This window comes from Bombyx mandarina, chromosome 20 (assembly GCF_030267445.1).
Source record: "Bombyx mandarina strain Sakado chromosome 20, ASM3026744v2".
Lineage (NCBI taxonomy): Eukaryota > Metazoa > Arthropoda > Insecta > Lepidoptera > Bombycidae > Bombyx > Bombyx mandarina.
This window is the reverse complement of record NC_143226.1, coordinates 1,128,956-1,147,645: the sequence shown is the minus strand read 5'-3', so window position 1 is coordinate 1,147,645 and position 18,690 is coordinate 1,128,956. Positions and strand designations below refer to the sequence as shown.

At 37.5% G+C, this 18,690-nt stretch overlaps 1 protein-coding gene across 5 annotated transcripts in view; it reads left to right on the top strand.

Annotated features, from left to right (window-relative positions):
* Adamts-like (A disintegrin and metalloproteinase with thrombospondin motifs like) overlaps positions 1-18,690 on the top strand; it is a 174,954-nt gene that overhangs the window by 113,712 nt on the left and 42,552 nt on the right. For all 5 annotated transcript variants that reach the window (XM_089736136.1, XM_089736135.1, XM_089736133.1 and 2 more), the window contains exons 3-4: positions 3,022-3,561; positions 16,502-16,597. In XM_089736136.1, the coding sequence (XP_089592262.1) occupies positions 3,022-3,561; positions 16,502-16,597 (636 nt within the window). The remainder of the gene's footprint in view (positions 1-3,021; positions 3,562-16,501; positions 16,598-18,690) is intronic.

Sequence of the window (18,690 nt, the reverse complement as noted above, 5' to 3'; positions counted from 1 at the left end):
GGACTTGTCGCTGCCTGGCGTCGTGGCGTCGATGCTTGGCGGTGACGAGTCCTGGAAGGCTATGCTCGACTTCTGCGAGTACACCATCTCGCAGAAGGAGGCGGCGGGGCGAGTGAGGCAAAGCTCTCCTCACTACGCAGAAATCCGCCGCCGCCGAGCAGGGGGTAGGGACCGGGGTCTCGTCCGTAACCCGGCCCCCTAAGAGCTTCGGGCTCCACCCGTTTTGTGCGGGAAGGAGCCTAGGCGTGGGGCGGCGTTGTAAGCCGCGTTCCCCCGACCGCTCCGGGGGAAGGGGTAGCGCGGCGCCATCAATGCGGGCTCTTGGCCCGTCGACCGAGGGAACCGGCGGTCGTGTCGCTGGCGGTCGCCGGTCCGGCGTCTGGGGGACGGCGGGATGGATGTAATATGCTCTGCGTAAACCCTGTCCCGCCGTCTCAATAGCTCCGACTGGGTTCCCACCCGGTCTGGGGTAGGGCGCCGGCTGTGAGCGGCAGGAGTTTTTAGTGAGGTTCAACTCCCACATACCGGGATCCGGCGATTTTCTCCTGTGGAAAAAAAAAAAAAGTGCTGTGAACTACTTGAACTCATTATGACACATGTTTCACGATTTAATTCTGAAACAAAGTGGACTACTGAGCTTCAGAGACCACATAAAGTAAATACCGTTGTTAAACTTGAGACGTTAGGGGTTATTAACAAATTTTACTGCATAAATTTTCGAAATTAGAAGCTTAGAGAAATTGGAGTGTTTCACTAATATGCTTGATAACGAGAAAGTGTTTGTGTATATTTGTTTATGGTGGTGGTACTCTTTATGCCTACCTTTTATCATATTTTCAGCGCAAATATACAAACTTTCTACAACCACGACCTTGCTTCTCAGTTTCAGTCGTACATTCGTGACTCAGAGCAATACAACCGAACGATACCATTTCGTAACATGTGTCCGTGCCCTTACACTCAAACCACTAAACAAATTCACCTTTACCCGTAACGAAATAAAGTTTATATTTACATTAAGATTTAGAAATGAAATGTCGATGTGCTCTCAAAGGATTTGCGGAGCTAGTCAATGCGAATTAAGAGCATTTTTGTATGTCCGATTTAAGTTCTTAGTGAACGGACAAGAACAATATAAGGAAAAATGGTTTAAGTTTTCGTTCGCAATGCGAATGTATGTAATTAAATATCTTTGGATTAAGAAATGTGAGGTCTCTGCGTGCTGTTATTGTTTTGCAATTATCTTTGGACTGTGGCTTAGAGGCTCTCATTGTAAAGAGACTGGTTATGCAATGTCTTATTTAATACAGACTTTTATATTTAGCTGTTATTACTGGTGGTAGGTTGTTTACTGGTAAAACGACCTCTTGTGAGTCCGCACGGGTAGGTACCACCACCCTGCCTATTTCTGCCGTGAAGCAGTAATGCGATCGTAAAAAATATTTGCCGTGATAATTTAATTTTCGATTCAGAGAAAAATAATCTCTGAATTATGAACATAGTCATTTTAATATGAACCAAATAGGTTTGTGAAAATTGAAAAACAGGCATTGTCTACTGACTTTGACTGGCTGTTTCAAATGTTTCTAAGGGAGATTGGCATATGTACCCATCCTTTCTGCGGTGCAATTTAGCTTCTATTTCAACTGTACGATTGAAACCAAACCTACTTGACAACGGTAGAGACCTATCAAACTACAGAATTGGCGTAATAAAAAAAAAATCAACGACAGTAGACCACAGTAGACGGTTCACGATTGACTTCCATGGTGAAGGAATAACATCGTGTAATTAAAATCAAAGACGCCAAATTATAATTTGCGTAATTACTGGTGGTAGGACCACTTGTGAGCGCGCACGGGTAGGTACCACCGCCCCGCCTATTTTCTGCCGTGAAGCAGTAATGCGTTTCGGTTTGAAGGGTGGAGCAGCCGTTGTAACTATACTGAGACCTTAGAACTTATATCGCAAGGTGTGTGGCGCATTTACGTTATAGATGTCTACGGGCTCCAGTAACCACTTAACACCAGGTGGGCTGTGAGCTCGTCCACAAACCTAAGCAATAAAAAAAAAAGACGGATAGAAGTGACTAGTAGTATCACGTACGCAGCAATTATGAATATTTCGCGTAATACGCTACATTACACACGGCCGACCTAAAGAGCCGCAAATAAATCGAGAAAGGATCGAATAAACTCGTAGTATTGACCTTATCCAAGGTTTACGTGTTTCACAATGTTGACATTCAAACAAACCATACGGATGTGTGTTTAAAAAAAACTTGATTTTTTTTTGCCGTAGAGTTTTACACAAGTTTTGAGCGATTTCGTAGAAAGACCATTTAAAATAAATGTAGTACTAAATTAAGTAGTTAGTTAAGTTAAGTAAGGTGTTTGCAACGAAAAGTTTCCCTCCGAATAAGTCAGTATTTGATGAGAGAATGAATGTATGTATATTGACACCTTGAAATTATTTTATCTACTAATTATGTTGGTAGATTAATTTCTCGATTATTTGACTGATATATCTGTGATGTATGCCACTAATAATGTACAATAACTACAAAAAATTGCATTTTATTTATCTAATATTAATAATAATTATTAAAAATTTTCAAAATATTTTTTATTGTTTTTTTTTTATTGCCTTTGAAGGCAGACGAGCATACGGCCCACCTGATGGTGAGTGGTCACCGTCGCCCATGGACTTCAGCAATGCCAGGGGCAGAGCCAAGCCGCTGCCTACCGCTAAGAATATGAGAATATGCTTGAGGATTATTATAATAAAGGTCTTATTTCGGAAATCCTGCCTAATGCGTTAAATAACAATATTACGATTTAAATTTTCAAGTGATTTACACAAAGCCGCATATCAGTTTTTGTTATGAAAACCTAAAAAAAAAATATACTGCAAATTGTATTTATTTTGATTTCACTAACAAAATGTGTATGTTTAAAACATTAAGTATTCTTTTTTGTCTTCAGGAACTGTTTATAAAATTATTATTATTATTATTTTCAGATCCACGAGCACATGACAATAGATGAGCTTCGGAACGTCTTCCATGTCGAGCACCACAGCAGAGTACCAGAGTACCACCTGGTTCAGCTCACACATCACTTGGCCAGAAGGAATATACCCACTTCTCACCCAGCGAACTCGAACAGCGCCGATTCAGGAAAGACCCCCCATTTAAAAACCGAAAAAGTCACTAAAGGTGGGTACAAGGCCCCCTCTTTGCTCAACGATGAGATGTTTGTCGAAGCAAAGAAGCGTATCGAAGATGTAGATATCATTGGAGATCCGAATAGTACAGTTAGTGTGAACTTCAAAGTTCAATCTAGTGAATTTGGTGATAGTGAATCGTTGAGTGATCAAGAACATTCTGCCGAGAGCCAAGAAGATGGTGTACATAAGATCGACTTGGAGGCGTTCGGGAGGCAGCTAAAGCTAGTCCTGAAGAAGCAGGAAGGTTTAATCAAGAAAGACGGGCTGAAGGTGTGGAAAGCTTTGAAAAATGAAACCCAGCCTCATGGTGTGGATTATGAAGAAATGATTACGGTGAGTAATTATTAAACTAAATATAGAGTATTTAAATAAAAGCAGACAATACTTTAAAATTATTCTAAACTTTTATGATAAATTGTGGGTAGATAAGGACTAAAATAGAGTTTTACGTCAATTGGGCCTTGTTTAACATGTAACAAATAAAAGTCTGGGAAATGATTTTATTTAAAACTAGCGACCCGCCCTCGCTTCGCTTCGGAAACATTAAAACACACATGAAACCAAAAAAATAAAATAATTTTTTTTTTTAAAAAGTAGCCTATGTTCATCAGGGACAATGTCGGCTTCTAATGGAAAAAGAATTTTTCAAATCGGTCCAGTAGTTTCGGAGCCTATTCGAAACAAACAAACAAATCTTTCCTCTTTATAATATTAGTATAGATAACTTAAACTTTTTCTAAATTATTTTACATGAAACAGTACTCAAATAAAACTATTGTGAACGGTTTTGACCCATTTTCTGGAAGCATTAGAATGAAAAGGGAAATCGGATGCGACGCACAGCAGATGGTATACCGATAATATCTCCAATAATTAAACTAATCGATTGTATTAGCACCACGCTTTAAAGATTTTTAAGGACATATCACATTATAATCTTTTGTTTCTAATTGATTATGAACTGGGCTAAGCGCGAGAAAGCTAACTAATTTATGTTTTCAGTTTAGTAGCGTAATTTGAGCAATAAATAAAATTAAAGTGTAGGTTTCTAAAAGAAGTTTTTATCAATAAACTTGCTACATAAGTTCCATTTTATGTAATAATATAATTTAAAGGCACAGAGATGCTCTGTTTTTTTTACACTATAATAATAATAATAATATAGGGTTCTGATTATCGAGTCTAATTTTGTAAACGGTTTAAGTAGATTGTATTTTAGTATAACAGCATAAATTATAAAATTTTCATAGAACACAATATATTTGACAGAGGCCTGAATCTCGTTACCAACATTTTCAAGACAAACTTGAATAATACATACAAGTTCCAAATATCAACACCGTCCGTCTACCAAGCAAGCAAGTTATTGGTGGTAGGACGTCTTGTGAGTCCGCATGGGTACGTATCGTACGTGCCACCACCTTGCCTATTTCTGCCGTAAAGTAGTACTGCCTTTCGGTTTGAAGGCTGGGGCAGCCGTTGTACTGTTAAAACTGAAACCTTACAACTCATATCTCGAGATGGGTGGTGGCATTTACGTAGTAAAAGTCTATGGGCTCCGATAACCACTTTACACCAGGTGGGTTGTGAGCTCTTCCACCAATCTAAGCTATAAAAAAAGCAATTACACCCGTTCTATGTAAGATCTTCCCTTTATCGTTTATCACACATTAATACATATTAATTTTCAACCATTTAGACTATCTAGTGTATCGACTAAATACATTAATCTCAGACTTCCGCGTTAATCTTAGACTGTCCCTAAAAATCTTCCGGAAAGCAAATTGTGGTCGCCGCATAGGGCGTAATGACATGACAGCCGATTGTTCTCATTGAGAAGATTGTAAAAAAAAATGGCACCTGTTTCACTTGACGTGGGTGAAAGCCGCGTTCTCACGGTGTCTTATCTAATCGTGAAGTGCTCTGAGGAATGAATTATATTACGAGAAAATGTCACGCACCCGTATTTATGCAGAAGTTTGTGTGACGCGTTCATGTGTGAGCGAAACGCGGCCTAGTAGGTAAGTCGCGCGATGTGTTTTAGTCATTTGTCTACACTTTTTTTGCTACGGACAGCCTCTTTTATTTTTTATTTTTATTGCTTAAATGGGTGGACGAGCTCACAGCCCACCTGGTGCGAAGTGATTACTGGAACCCATAGACATCTACAACGTAAATGCTGCCACCCACCTTGAGATATGAGTTCTAAGGTCTCAAGTATAGTTACAACGGCTGCCCCACCCTTCAAACCGAAACGCATTACTGCTTCACGGCAGAAATAGGCAAGGTGGTGGTACCTACCCGCGCGGAATCACAAGAGGACCTACCACCAGTAGACTACAAAAACTTTAATTGTAAAGTAACTACAAAAACTTTAAAAATTCCCTTTACATTGGAAGTGGTTCATGAATACAATGCCAATGGTTTTAAATGTTGTTTTATTAAGTAACTAAGTAAATAATATTAATAATAATCTAAACTAATATTATAAAGCTGAAGAGTTTGTTTGTTTGAACGCGCTAATCTTAGGAACTACTGGTCCGATTTGAAAAATTCTTTCAGTGTTAGATAACCCACTTATTGAGGAAGGCTATAGGCTATGTAACATCACGGTAAGGCCAATACAAGTGGAGCACCAATAAAGAATGTTTCAAAATAGGTGTTTTTAAATAGCTCCTTAACATTCTATAATTCAAAAATATTTTCACTTTCTACATAAATGAAGTGGGGGTAAAATTTAGCGTTACGCCAAAGTAAAACTATTCCACGCGGACGGAGTCGCGGACAAAAGCTAGTAAGTAATATATCTGAGGTACAGGATGTTTTTTTTTTATTAAATGAAAAAGTAGTAAAGTAAGAGGAATTAAAAGATAATATTGTACGTGTTTCAAAGTCAACCGGATTAAAGATCGGGTTTCAAGTTCACTTGAAAATATTAAAAACGTTCAACTAGTTCATAGCGAGTTGTTCGCACGATGTCTGAGTATTGCTGGATTGTCTTACAGTACTGCTGTCCGGGAACCATACATCGTTGATGGTAAATTAGTGCGCTGTGAGCACGAAACCTTTAAGTTTTGGAACTTTGGAAATTGCTAAACCAAAGTAGTACAACATTAAATATATAAAATGACGTGAAAGATACCGAAAAAGATTTTAAAAACGAATAACGCTTTCGAGGTTGAAATGGCAGTGAATAGGGCACATTTTTTGGAAGAACAGATGGCTACTGAAACCGAAAAGTTCTCGAATGACAGCCGCATACAGGAAAACGCTGCAGGTAGCCCTCCCATGACATGAACTGACGACTTGGTAGCGAAAATCCCCTGGATACGGGCTGCGCAAGATAGGTTGGTAGGTAGGTGATACCACCGCGCGTATAGGTACCACCACCCTGCTTATTTCTGCCGTGAAGCAGTAATACGTATCGGTTTGAAGGGTGGGGCAGCCGTTGTAAGTATACCTGAGACCTTAGAACTTATGTCTCAAGGTGGGTGGCGCATTTACGTTGTAGATGTCTATGGGCTTCAGTAACCACTTAACACCAGGTAGGCTGTGGACTCGTCCACCCATCTAAACAATAAAAAAAAAGATCATTGTGGCGAACCTTGTGGGAGTCTTACCTGTATTTCCACCAGTGGCTGCCTGTAAAACAATAAACAAAAGAAAATCTCTAATTTTTTATTATTATTTTAAAACAGCGCGTTCTCAAGGCACCAGTGCGAATCCGTAATGTAGAGCAGTTGTTACGCACGCATACTTAATTAATTATTTGGGGTCGAAATAAACAAATTAAATCGGAGTAATTACTCGCGAACAATGAAAGCGAATGTTGTGAATATTAAACGCGTTTAAGTGTGGTTGTAGGGTGGGGTGAGGTAAAAAGCGTAAGTGGGGTAAATTCGATAATGTCCTTTGAATAATTTTAGTACTTATGTAATTCTATGTTGTAGTTGTATGAATGTGTTGGTAGTTGTAGGTACGATATTATGAGCGCATTGTGTGTGTATGAGCTTGAGATGTGTAAGTACCACCATCTTATCTATCACTGCTGCATGGCAATTAAGTGCATCGGTTTAAACGGACAAGATCGTCGTACATCGTATGGGACGTAATGTCGACAAAGATCCGTCATTACGATTATTTTCGTTGGTTAGTTTCAGCCATCTGAAATAGTTTCAGAGTATTCTGATTCTTTCAGTGTCAATTAGCTCATTTATTGAGGAAGGCTAAAGGCTATATAGCATCACGCTAAGATCAATGGGACCAATAGGACAAAGCGGAGCACCAATAAATAATGTTTCAAAATCGGGATATTTTTCCTTTTTGAGAGCTTATGCTATATGTAGATATACGCCAAAGTAACTATTCCACGCGGACGAGCTCACGAAAAGCTACTTGTATATACGTATATAAGATCCTGACAATACCGTAATAGGAAAAAAGGTTACCTACACAGTGATGTCAGTGAGGAAGAGTTGCTAAATGAAGATTTAAGAATAAAGATTGCATATTCTGTCCTTGAGTTAAGAAATAAAGAATGAAGAGAGTGTTATGTTCTAATTTCGTGCTTCGATTCCTACATATACATAACGGGGTTGGGGAAACAGTCTTTTCGCATTATAGTATGTATGAACTTGTAATAAAATCTCTTTGGCTATACCTACTATATGTATCTGGCTGGTTTTGGTATCATTAAAAGTTTAAATTTTAAAGAAGATAATGCCAAATTCAAATTAGGAAAATGTGTGACTTTCATTTATTTTTCGTACTGTCAAGATGAGTGAATCTAATGAAGAAATTCGATACATTTTAAAATTTTACTACAAAAAAGGTAAAAATGCAACGCAAGCCGCGAAAAAAATCGCGGTGTTTTGATCAGAAGCTCCAAAATTTCTATAGCAATGGGATCATGTTCCTCCCTACAAGATGGCAAAAAGTTATCGAACAAAATGGTACCTACATACTTTCCTCCTCCTTGCATCGATAATCCTCAGTGCTGAGGGTGGTCAGTGCGTGGCCTTCCTACATACCTTAGTTAAATGTAAATAAACTATATTAAAACATGTTGTGAATTTTCTTTAAAGAATGCGAAGAAACTTTTCCTCCAACCTATTATATGTGACCCCCCATTACTTATCGCACTCCAGCCCTGTCCAATAAAGGGCGTTTTCCCGGCTCGAAGGCTGTTCGGTTCGTAAACACGTTCGTGAGGGCTTTCAGTGGCTAATGAGAGACAATCTCTAAACCCATTCAACTTAACATTTAAATTTGAATTCGAATTGTCTAAACCGGTACAAAAGGTTGTCGTTCAAAGAATTTATATCGGTTTTTCTTATTGATTTTTATTGCAAAGATGGGTTGAACGATCTTGGAGTCCACCGGGTGTTAAATATTTACCGGAGTCCATAGTTACCGCAACGCTGCTATTAAGACATGACATCTAAGTCTTAGTTGTGTTTGTTTATTTATTGCTTAGATGGGTGGACAAGCTCACAGCCCACCTGGAGTTAAGTGGTTACTGGAGCCCATAGACATCTACGACGTAAATGCGCGATCCACTTTGAGACTTAACTTCTAAGGTCTCAAGTATAATTACCACGGCTCCCCCACCATTCAAACCGAAACGCATTACTGCTTCACGGCAGAAATAGGCGGGGTGATGGTACCTACCCGCGCGGACTCACAAGGGGTCCTACCACCAGTAATAATAATGTTTGTGACTCTCGGTATAAAAACTTAAAATTGTCTACATTAAGCCGACCTGTGCGGACTAATAATATGTTCTATAAATGGTAGGTAGAAGTACGACCCACATGATGATAAGTGCTGACCGTCGCTCATGGAAGGAAAATCCGAGGGCTGAGCCAAAGCGTTGCCTGCCGTAGAAGCAGCGACAGCTCCCACTACGACCAAATATCCCGCTCCCCTAAAACCAGACAGAATATCATCACGCCCTCACTAATAAACATGTTTACTTTCCTAAATAGTTATCTTGAAATTCTAAAAGGAAAAACACGCGTTCATTGTTCTAAAAAAAGTACAACCGCACTGAACGCGTACCGAATATAAAATAATATATAGTTCTAAGAACATTAAAAATTGTACTTGTACAGGCGTCAGTAGCCTAGCAACATTGATTCAATTTTATTAAGCTAAGTACATAACAATAGGGAACTTACAAGAGAATGAAAATAATAATAGTTTTCATTTTCATAGATTATAAAATATTTAAAGTGTCAGAAAATGTTTCCTTATTAAAATAATCTCGGATAGATCACGATAGAACAGGTCGTATTGTAAGTACCTAACAAGAACAGTTCAAATTCACATTTCTCAGAATTCTTCTGGCAAAACTGTGTTCAGTAGATTTTCTTTTTTTTTATTATTTTTCCTTATTTGTGGCTATTTTAATTTACTTGTACTAAAAAATCTGAAGGATCTGTAAATAAGACAATTTGCGTAAGACGCAAGGCGATTTGCGTAATTTTAAATCATCCTGAATATTTCTTTCTTACTTTTTGCTTTTAATACCGTATAAACTATTATATGTATGTATGTATGTATGTATGTATGTATTTGTGTATGTAAGTATGTATATGTGATTGTGTATATACTTTTTTTTTGTGTGCGTGTGTTTGTAAATTAATATAAATTTCATTGCACCTACTACTATTAACTCTGCACTACCTTTGGTTGACTGGTAGAGAATGCCTTAGGCATTAAGTCCGCCAATGTAAATTTTACATGAAGTGTAATAAATAAATAAATAATATAATTAATTTAAAAAAAAGTAACAAAGCGACAGGGGGCGCTAGAAGATACATAAATAAATATTGTATGGTGTGCAATGTACTTCCCCAATTCTGGTCATTTAGTGAACAAATTTGTTAACACTAAACGCATAGCGCATTTCCTCTTAAGTCTTAATGGAGTGCAAACGTCATGTCTAATACTCGTAATATGAATTTTAACAGAGTAAATATACAGTGACCTAACATATTCATATAGCGATAGCAACAATAAAAAAAAAAAAAACACAAGATATTTGACAGATTTCTGAATCTCGCTAACAACATTTTCAAAATAAATTTGTAATTATACAAGTTTCGAACAATGACATTTCCCCCTCAGACACAGCCCACTGAGTTTCTCGCCGGTTCTTCTCAGTGGGTCGCGTTTCCGATCCGGTGGTAGATTCTGCGAAGCACGGCTCTTACTAGGTTTCGTGTTAGGAACGTCGTCAGGTTTGAGCCCCGTGAGCTCACCCACTAGTTAAGGTTACGTTGAAATAGCCTCTCAAGGTTCTCAGCTTAGGTAGGAAAAAAAACCATTCATTTCACCCGCTCGTTGGAAGATCTTCCCTTTATTTTATCCAAATACAATATCTACATTAAATCCCATCACATAAAAGATGAGTAATTACTCTATGTTCAAAATGAATTGAGTAAATTATAAGAGCATTCGCAGTTTCTCTTGTCAATATCACTCTTGGAAGCTGAGACAAAATATTATCTAGATTGTTCCTTTCTAGGCTAACATACATAATATGAATGTGTGTGAGAGAATATGGATTAATTGGAACTAATAGATGAGTTACATTTGAGGTTTCATGGAAATCATCCCTATTCCAAGCCATTCAAATTCATTTAGCCACGTTTTTATTTGAAAAAGTGGTATGGTAAGCTAAGGATACGAAATAAACAGACAGAGATCTACACTTTTAAATACTATAAATTTTACAATGAACAATTCTTTTTATACAGCAGGTTCTATATAAATAAAAAGCACGTGCAAGCAATTTAATTTTACGACCGCGACGAAAAAAATCGATAAATGTCTTTATGGTACCGCAATATTCTAGAAATAATTATTTGAATAAGATATTAAATGGCAAATCATAGGCAATTCTGGCATACATTTGGAAACACTAAAAGAGTTAGGTACTCAAGAAATTTCCGTGATAATATAAGAGATACGAACATCGCTTAAAGGTATCTTAGGTTGTTGATAATATGTAATGATTAGGTGAGACTTGATAAAAACACTGTTTAATTAGTTTTGGTAACAACTAGAGCGGATTTAAGGGAAAATTAAAATGAGGAATTGTAATGAACTAATTGGAAACAACGAAATATACCTTGTTGCAACTGAGAGACAGTATTCTAACATACTGCTTCAAGCCCAAGCGGGAGACATAGGACAGACAAAATCTGGGATAGGTGGATGATGGTGGGTGACCAAGGATCTGGCTGGTCAGACAGCGCCGCTGATGTTCCGATAACCACATTTATGCCTTCAACAACATCCACTCACAAAACCTACTTCATACATATGCATCTTATTCACAAATAAATAAATGATCCAAAAATTATTTCCTCATCACGTTGATTAGAGAATTAAAATGAGAATTGTTGCGTAAAACTTTTAAAAGACTATGACAAAATAAGCATAATTAAGCATTAAATTTAAAAATGTGTATAACGTTTCTAAATTCATTTGAATATTAAAATTTTGCTCTGCAAATAAACCTGGCTCCTAACTAATTTCTGCATTGAGATTATTAGGAAGGAGATCTTCAAAAAAGATAAGCCTTTTAACATGTGGAACGTAAATCTTTCTAATGTTTCTCTTAAGTAACAAGTGTAGACGTAGACTGAATACTATCTAACACCATTGTGTTTAATGCGAGTTATTTAACGTTCTCGATAGCGTAAAAGTTAACTCAAATTTGTATGCAGTTGGAATAGCGCCCCTCGCGGCAAATGTACGCAAACGTCCCAACTCCATACAAATTTAAGTTAACTTTTACGATATCGAGAACGTTAAAAAACTCGCACTAGGCACACTGTTCACGAACGATTAGTCATCGTGGTCTAAAGGATAAGTAAGTTGCCCGGTGCATTCATATCGAGAGCGATGCAACAGTGCCGTAGTTCGAATCCCGCATGCAGGTACCAATAAAATTTTTCTAATGAAATACACATTTATTAATTATTCACGAATGACTTCCACAGTGAAGGAAAATAGCCTCGTACATAAAATAAAAAAACCCGCAAAAATTCTAATTTGCGTAATTACTGGTTATAGGTAGTCTTGTGAGCCCGCATGGGAGGTAACACCACCCTGCCTATTTCAGCCGTGAAACAGTAATGCGTTTAATAATAGTAAATAATAGGATTGTGCAAGAAAATTTAAACGCAGACTGTACTTGCTATTTTTTGGTTTTTTATTGCTTATCTGGGTGGACGAGCTCACAGCCCACCTGGTGTTAAGTGGTTAGGTTAGGTTAGGTTAGGAGCCCATAGACATTTACAACGTAAATGCGCCACCCACCTTCAGATATAAGTTCTAAGGTCTCAGTATAGTTACAACGGCTACCCCACCCTTCAAGCCGAAACGCATTACTGCTTCACGGCAGAAATAGGCGGGGTGGTGGTACCTACCCGTGCGGACTCACAAGAGGTCCTACCACCAACTAGCCGTTATATTTAATCCACGAAACAACCAAATCAAGTATTTACTCGCTTTTTGGCATTCCCGTTCAGTTTGCTTAGTGCGAGTTTTTTAACGTTCTCGATAGCGTAAAAGTTAGCCCATATTTGTATGGAACGGGACCGTTTGCGTACGTTTGCCGCTAGGGGCGCTGTTCCAACTGCATACAAAATTGGGTTAACTTTTACGCTATCGAGAACGTTAAGAAACTCGCACTAAGCACTCTGGTGTCTGGGGTACCGTGTGAACGCTCGCAAAAACAAATACGGAACCTTACTTAAACTAGAACATGTCACGTGAATCCGTTGTCTTTTTTTTTAAACAAGCCGTTATATAATCGGTCGCAGGCGTTCTGATCAGTAGTTTTGTTATTCAAATGAGCACACTTTTTATTCACCTCGTTCACTGTGCACGTGGTCTGGTGGAATTTTTGCATTACAATTTTGTTTGATATAGCAAAATGTGTTCCTAAGAAGATATTCGGTACATGGTTTTATATTAAGGTGAATTTTTAAGAACTATATCGAATGAAAGCTATAGATAAATATTAAAGCTATAGACATATAACAGTTCTTTTTTATACGGTAGATAGGGCTGTGAACTATACGAAAAGGTCAAAAAGTAAAAATCTCACAAAGTGCACCTAGCAGATTTTGGTTTGACAACGACGATACGATAATTTGAATCGTTCGACAGTTTAACTTTTTTACCCGGTCCCATAAAAAATCCTGGAGAAATTGGATAAAATCAACGTTGAATTTGAATAGTACATATCTTGCCTATCAACATACAATAATCTGAGATCTGGACTTCCCTATTCTCCATAATTTGAATCGTTTGTCATGGATCCTATCGTTTGTTTACATACTGATGATATTTGCAGCCCTGTCATAATTCATTTGGATACTCGACACTAAAATTACGGACACCTTATCAAAATGAGCATTTACGAGTAATTGTATTGGTGTTTAAAATACTACTTCACGAATATTTATCAAAATCTTATTAGTTTATTTTTTTCTTTCTCGCACTCAGTGGGTCGCGTTTCCGATCCGGTGGTAAATTCTGCGAAGCACTGCTCTTGCTAGGGCCAGTGTTAGCACAACTCTGGTTTGAGCCCCGTGAGCTCGCCTAGATGTTAGGGTGAAGCTGATATAGCCTCGGCTATCAGCATAGGCAGGAAAAAAAAACCTAAAAAGCATGACTACTTCGCGGGTGAAATAGGCACAGCGAAGTGACGTCTCGAAACAGCGACTATGAATATTTATCGTCACACGCAGTGGCAATGAAAACATAATGGTGCTAACTCCTCGAACGGGTTTCCAAGTGTCAACATTCGCGTTGTGATATCTATGGAATCCGGTAACCATAGAGCATAAGGTGGGCCGTGAGTTCGTTTACCCATTTACGCAATAAAGCAATAAATCCTCTGTTGTGAACCGATTTTGTCCTTTTTTTGTATTATGTGCGGGGATTTAGTGTTTTCCGCCGCCCGCCCGTATCTGGAATAGCCTCTTAGGTGACCAGCAAATAGGTAAGGAAAAAAGGGTTTTCAATAAAACAAAACAAAATAGATTATGTATTGTACAAAATGCATTTAATCAGTGATTTTGATCGGATTTCGATCATCGAACAAACATGCATTTTGTATGTGTATTGTATTTTGTATGTTCCACGGCCAATGCTCTGAGGAATTGTTCGAGATGATCCTCTCATCTCCTTTTTATCATCACATCTCCCGCCACTGGGCTAGATGTTTATCCATATTATCAGGAACCGCTGCGTTCATCGACAGTGCGTTTCCAAAGATCTTCTCTGCCATGTACTATCCGGCTGAATGAGCTCCCCTCCACGGTGTTTCCCAAGCGCTATGACATGTCCTTCTTCAAACGAGGCTTAGCTCTGCCCCTGGCATTGCTGAGAGACGGTAACCACTCACCATCAGATGGACCGTACGCTGGTCTGCCTACAATAGCAATAAAAAAAATAAAAAAAAACATTGACATCTATTATTAGATTCATATTCAGAGCAAGCACGTAATAGTTTAAAAAAAAGTCAGACAGGTCTCGTGCAATCTGACAACGTTTCGAGATTCGTATCAAGTCACGAGTGAACTACACGTGCGTTACTGACGAACTCTTAACTCACCCAACAATAATAGAACCAGAATTTATTTAATTTATTTGTTGTTTACTGGCTATCGATAGCCATTGAGACGTCTATGTTAAAACCGTTAACCGCCTGAAGAATCAATTTGAAATTTTGTTGTATTTTAACAATAATCGCTCTACCATTCAGACAGCATGAATACTTGCAAGTGATCCTTCAACGTGGACATCCCATTAGTCCTAAGAAAACGTTTTAATAATGTATGTCCACCGCGGTTTTTTGCATTCTGCAATCTGCATTTCCGTATGACGAATGACTTCGTTTTTGATGAACTGTGGAAGTTTTTGGCGCGCAGTATGTGCATTGGGATGTCCAAACGCATGATGTAGAAACCGGAAAAAGAAGTCTGGTTCGCACGACGAGTCATTGTTTTGTTTATTATAATATTTTATTTATTGGATTTTCGAGTAGAAATGAATTTTCTAGAAAATGAAAAAGTATGTTTTTCTACGTACCCAGTAGCGCCGCAGGCAAGATAAATAGTATGGGGAATTCTGTTTTTGTGAATTTTAGTGTGACAGTGATATTAGAAAGAAAAGAAAAAAACAATTCAATAGATATTTCATTTCGAAAAAAAATTGCTGTATTTTTTTATTTACGGGGTCATAGAGAGTATGCTTCTTTTTATGGGGAACATTTTGAAATTTGAAAATATATACCACATAATTATTATTGTATTAGTGACAAATTAATACTTAACAAGCAATTTAATTTAAATATTCGAATCATAGGATTAGTTATAGAACTAAAGCGAGATAGTAGGTATTTAGACCAGGTTTTTAGTTCAATCATGAACTCAATTTCGCTGTTCGTGATCCTATAACAAAAATAGGAAGACTGTTAAAAAGAATCGGTTAGGCTGTGACCCTGAGATCATGTGCACATACTTTAGAGACGCTTTTAAGTTTCTCCCGTACTGTAACGTAAGTTTTTCTTGTAACAGTTCAGTTCGTTTGAGATCGACTTCAAATACCATGTATTTAAATTTACGACAAAATTATTTTCACTTAATTAGTATATTTCCGTCAATTAACTGCGAAGCGTGAACCCTACCGCCAATGTCGTTGGAGGACGAACGAACTCACGAGAGCCTCATTCCCACGACGGGTCACGCGTTATGACAAAATCAAAATGTACGAAAATCGCAAACAAAAAACCAACTACCTACATATTTCAATGCATATCTATGATTATTTTTGGTGAATAAATAAAGGTGACCTTTACGCACATCCTTGGAATACAATGTGATTAGAAATAGACACATTATTTACAGACTCGAAATACAAAAAAGAAATAGTCACATCTGTCAATAAGCTTTATGTGTCAATGTCATTTAATTTGGTACGTGACAAGTGAGAGTTCACAGATTAACTAAAATTTATTTAATTATACTCAACGCTTCAAACGTCTACAAACTATTTAAATAGCTGTTCAGAAATAATAATAAAAAACTAACAGTTATTTCTTGTAGCATGATAAAGATGATTAAGTAGAAGTTACGAAACCTCTTCCACTGGTTTGTTTTTTAGTTAAAAATATGTAGTTTACTTTGTGCTTTATCCAGTAGCAGGACGATTTTTTTTTTAATAACGTTATTGTCTTTTGTTGCAGGAAGATGATGAAGAATTCGGTGATCTATATCAGGACGAAGAGAACGGAGCCGCCTTATTGATACGACGGCATCCTAAACATGGAAAACTTGTGGTGGTGAGTTTTTTCTTAGAGATTGTCTTATAACCAGTATAGGTGGTATTATACCTCTAACTATGGCTGAACTACAAGATGTGCTGTTAAGCTATCCGGATTCCGTCATAAATTTCTTTACTTCTCATCATCATATCTCAGTAGTGTACTTATTTTATCCAACATAGTCGGAGTAATCACAAGGCATTACGATCGCTAACCATGAGACACGAGGAAGTATATATCTTAATTAAAGATGGTGAGGTATGATGTGAGCAAGCACGTGTTGGTAATTCCGTTATTTCTGCGGGATCATGGGTTGCATTTGTTAGGATAGGGAGATATGCCATTTAATTAATTGCGTATGCAAATTAATTGAGACCCCAGGTTCATTATTTAAAGTCAATATCATTGTAATGTTCCACACTTCAGCCGGTATTTGACCAGAGCTATGAGCTCTTCTTACCATCGGCGTTATTAAAATCACATCTATTATTTCTTCTGTCACAGCCAGTGTTCCTCGAATAATTGTAATTCGATCATTATTACTGACGCTTTAAAGTTAAGATTATTTTTTATTATTATTATATTCTTTTGTTGTTTCTATTGTGAAAATTCTGACAATTTTTCGTATTTTTTTAATGATAAATGTAAATATTGTCATTTGATAGCTCCGAACAAACTTAACCTTTGCTTATTTATTTAATAAAAAAATTCATTTTGAATAGAGAGATCATTTTATAATAAATTTACGAGAATTTTACTTCGTTTCTGTATTAGATCGAGACAATCAAAGTTCGTACTTACGCTAAACACCATAATAAAAACCTAAAAAATAAATAAAAAGACCTTCTCGGTTTCACAGAGACTAAATATTATATTAATATTACACAGTATAATTGTTATCCGTCGCCGATTTCATTAAGCGAAAGCAATTAATTATTAATGTACCTACGTGAAGTAATTGCCAGGATCTGTTTACGAATTAAAAGCTCGCCGCAGGAAAGGCTTTAAATAAAAGTCATCGTAAAAACTTTTCAATCACGTTTACTATTCCATGTACCCTAGTATATTCTGTTTTTTTTAATTCGTTTCGCAATGTTGTTCAGCTTGCCATGTCTACATCATGAAACTGGTGAGTTTGTCTTTTAACGAACACTGGACGATGACCTTGCTCGTTTTTTTTTTTTTTTATAACGCCCTCTTGTTCTGTCTTTTAAGCAGTTAGTTGCTCTCAATTAAGAAAAATAGTATTATTATTCGCCAATAGATGTCGGGCAGTCATAAAGTTCATTATCGATAAAATTGATTATTGTAAACACGAGCAAAACATTTTCTGAAAATAAATTGTAGCTTATCGCCCCCGAAATCCCCTGTATACTAAATTTTATGAAAATCGTTGGAGCCGTTTCCGAAATTCAGATTATATATATACCTATATACAAGAATTGCTCGTTTAAAGATATAAGATCATAAAGTAGACAGGCATAAAAAAAAAAAATTTAATTTAATACAAATTAGTGTAGTAAATTAATTAAATAAAGACGCATGCTAAGAATTCCGTGGACAGCCTTCCGTACTAACGTGTCGATATTGAAGCAACTGGGCATCAAAATCAGACTGTCTACTGTATGTCTGAAGCGGATCCTCGAATATTTTGGTCATATTGCGAGGAAAGACGGCGATAACCTGGAAAAACTTATGATCACAGGGAAAGTTGAAGGCAACAGATCTAGAGGCCGCAGCCAGACTCGTTGGTCCGATCAGATCCGCACCGTTTTGGACAGTACAGTGTACAGCGCGCTGCATGACGCCGTGGACAGGGGAAAGTGGAAAAAGATCTTAAGATTGAAGCTCATGGGTGATGGTGGTCACGACCCTGAGACATGAGGAACACGACTCGAGGAGGAGGAGGAGGAGTGTATTGTCATCGGTCGTCATAAAATAGTTCTCGACGGAATTTTTAATGGAAAATTAACCTTACCCACCGTAAAATACCCTACTCGAAGTGCGCTTGAAGAAATACTAGATATTGCTATGCATAACGTGACGGACGGCAAATTCCTCAGCGGGAATTTATACCAGAGCTGCGGAATACTAATGTTTGCGTAATAACG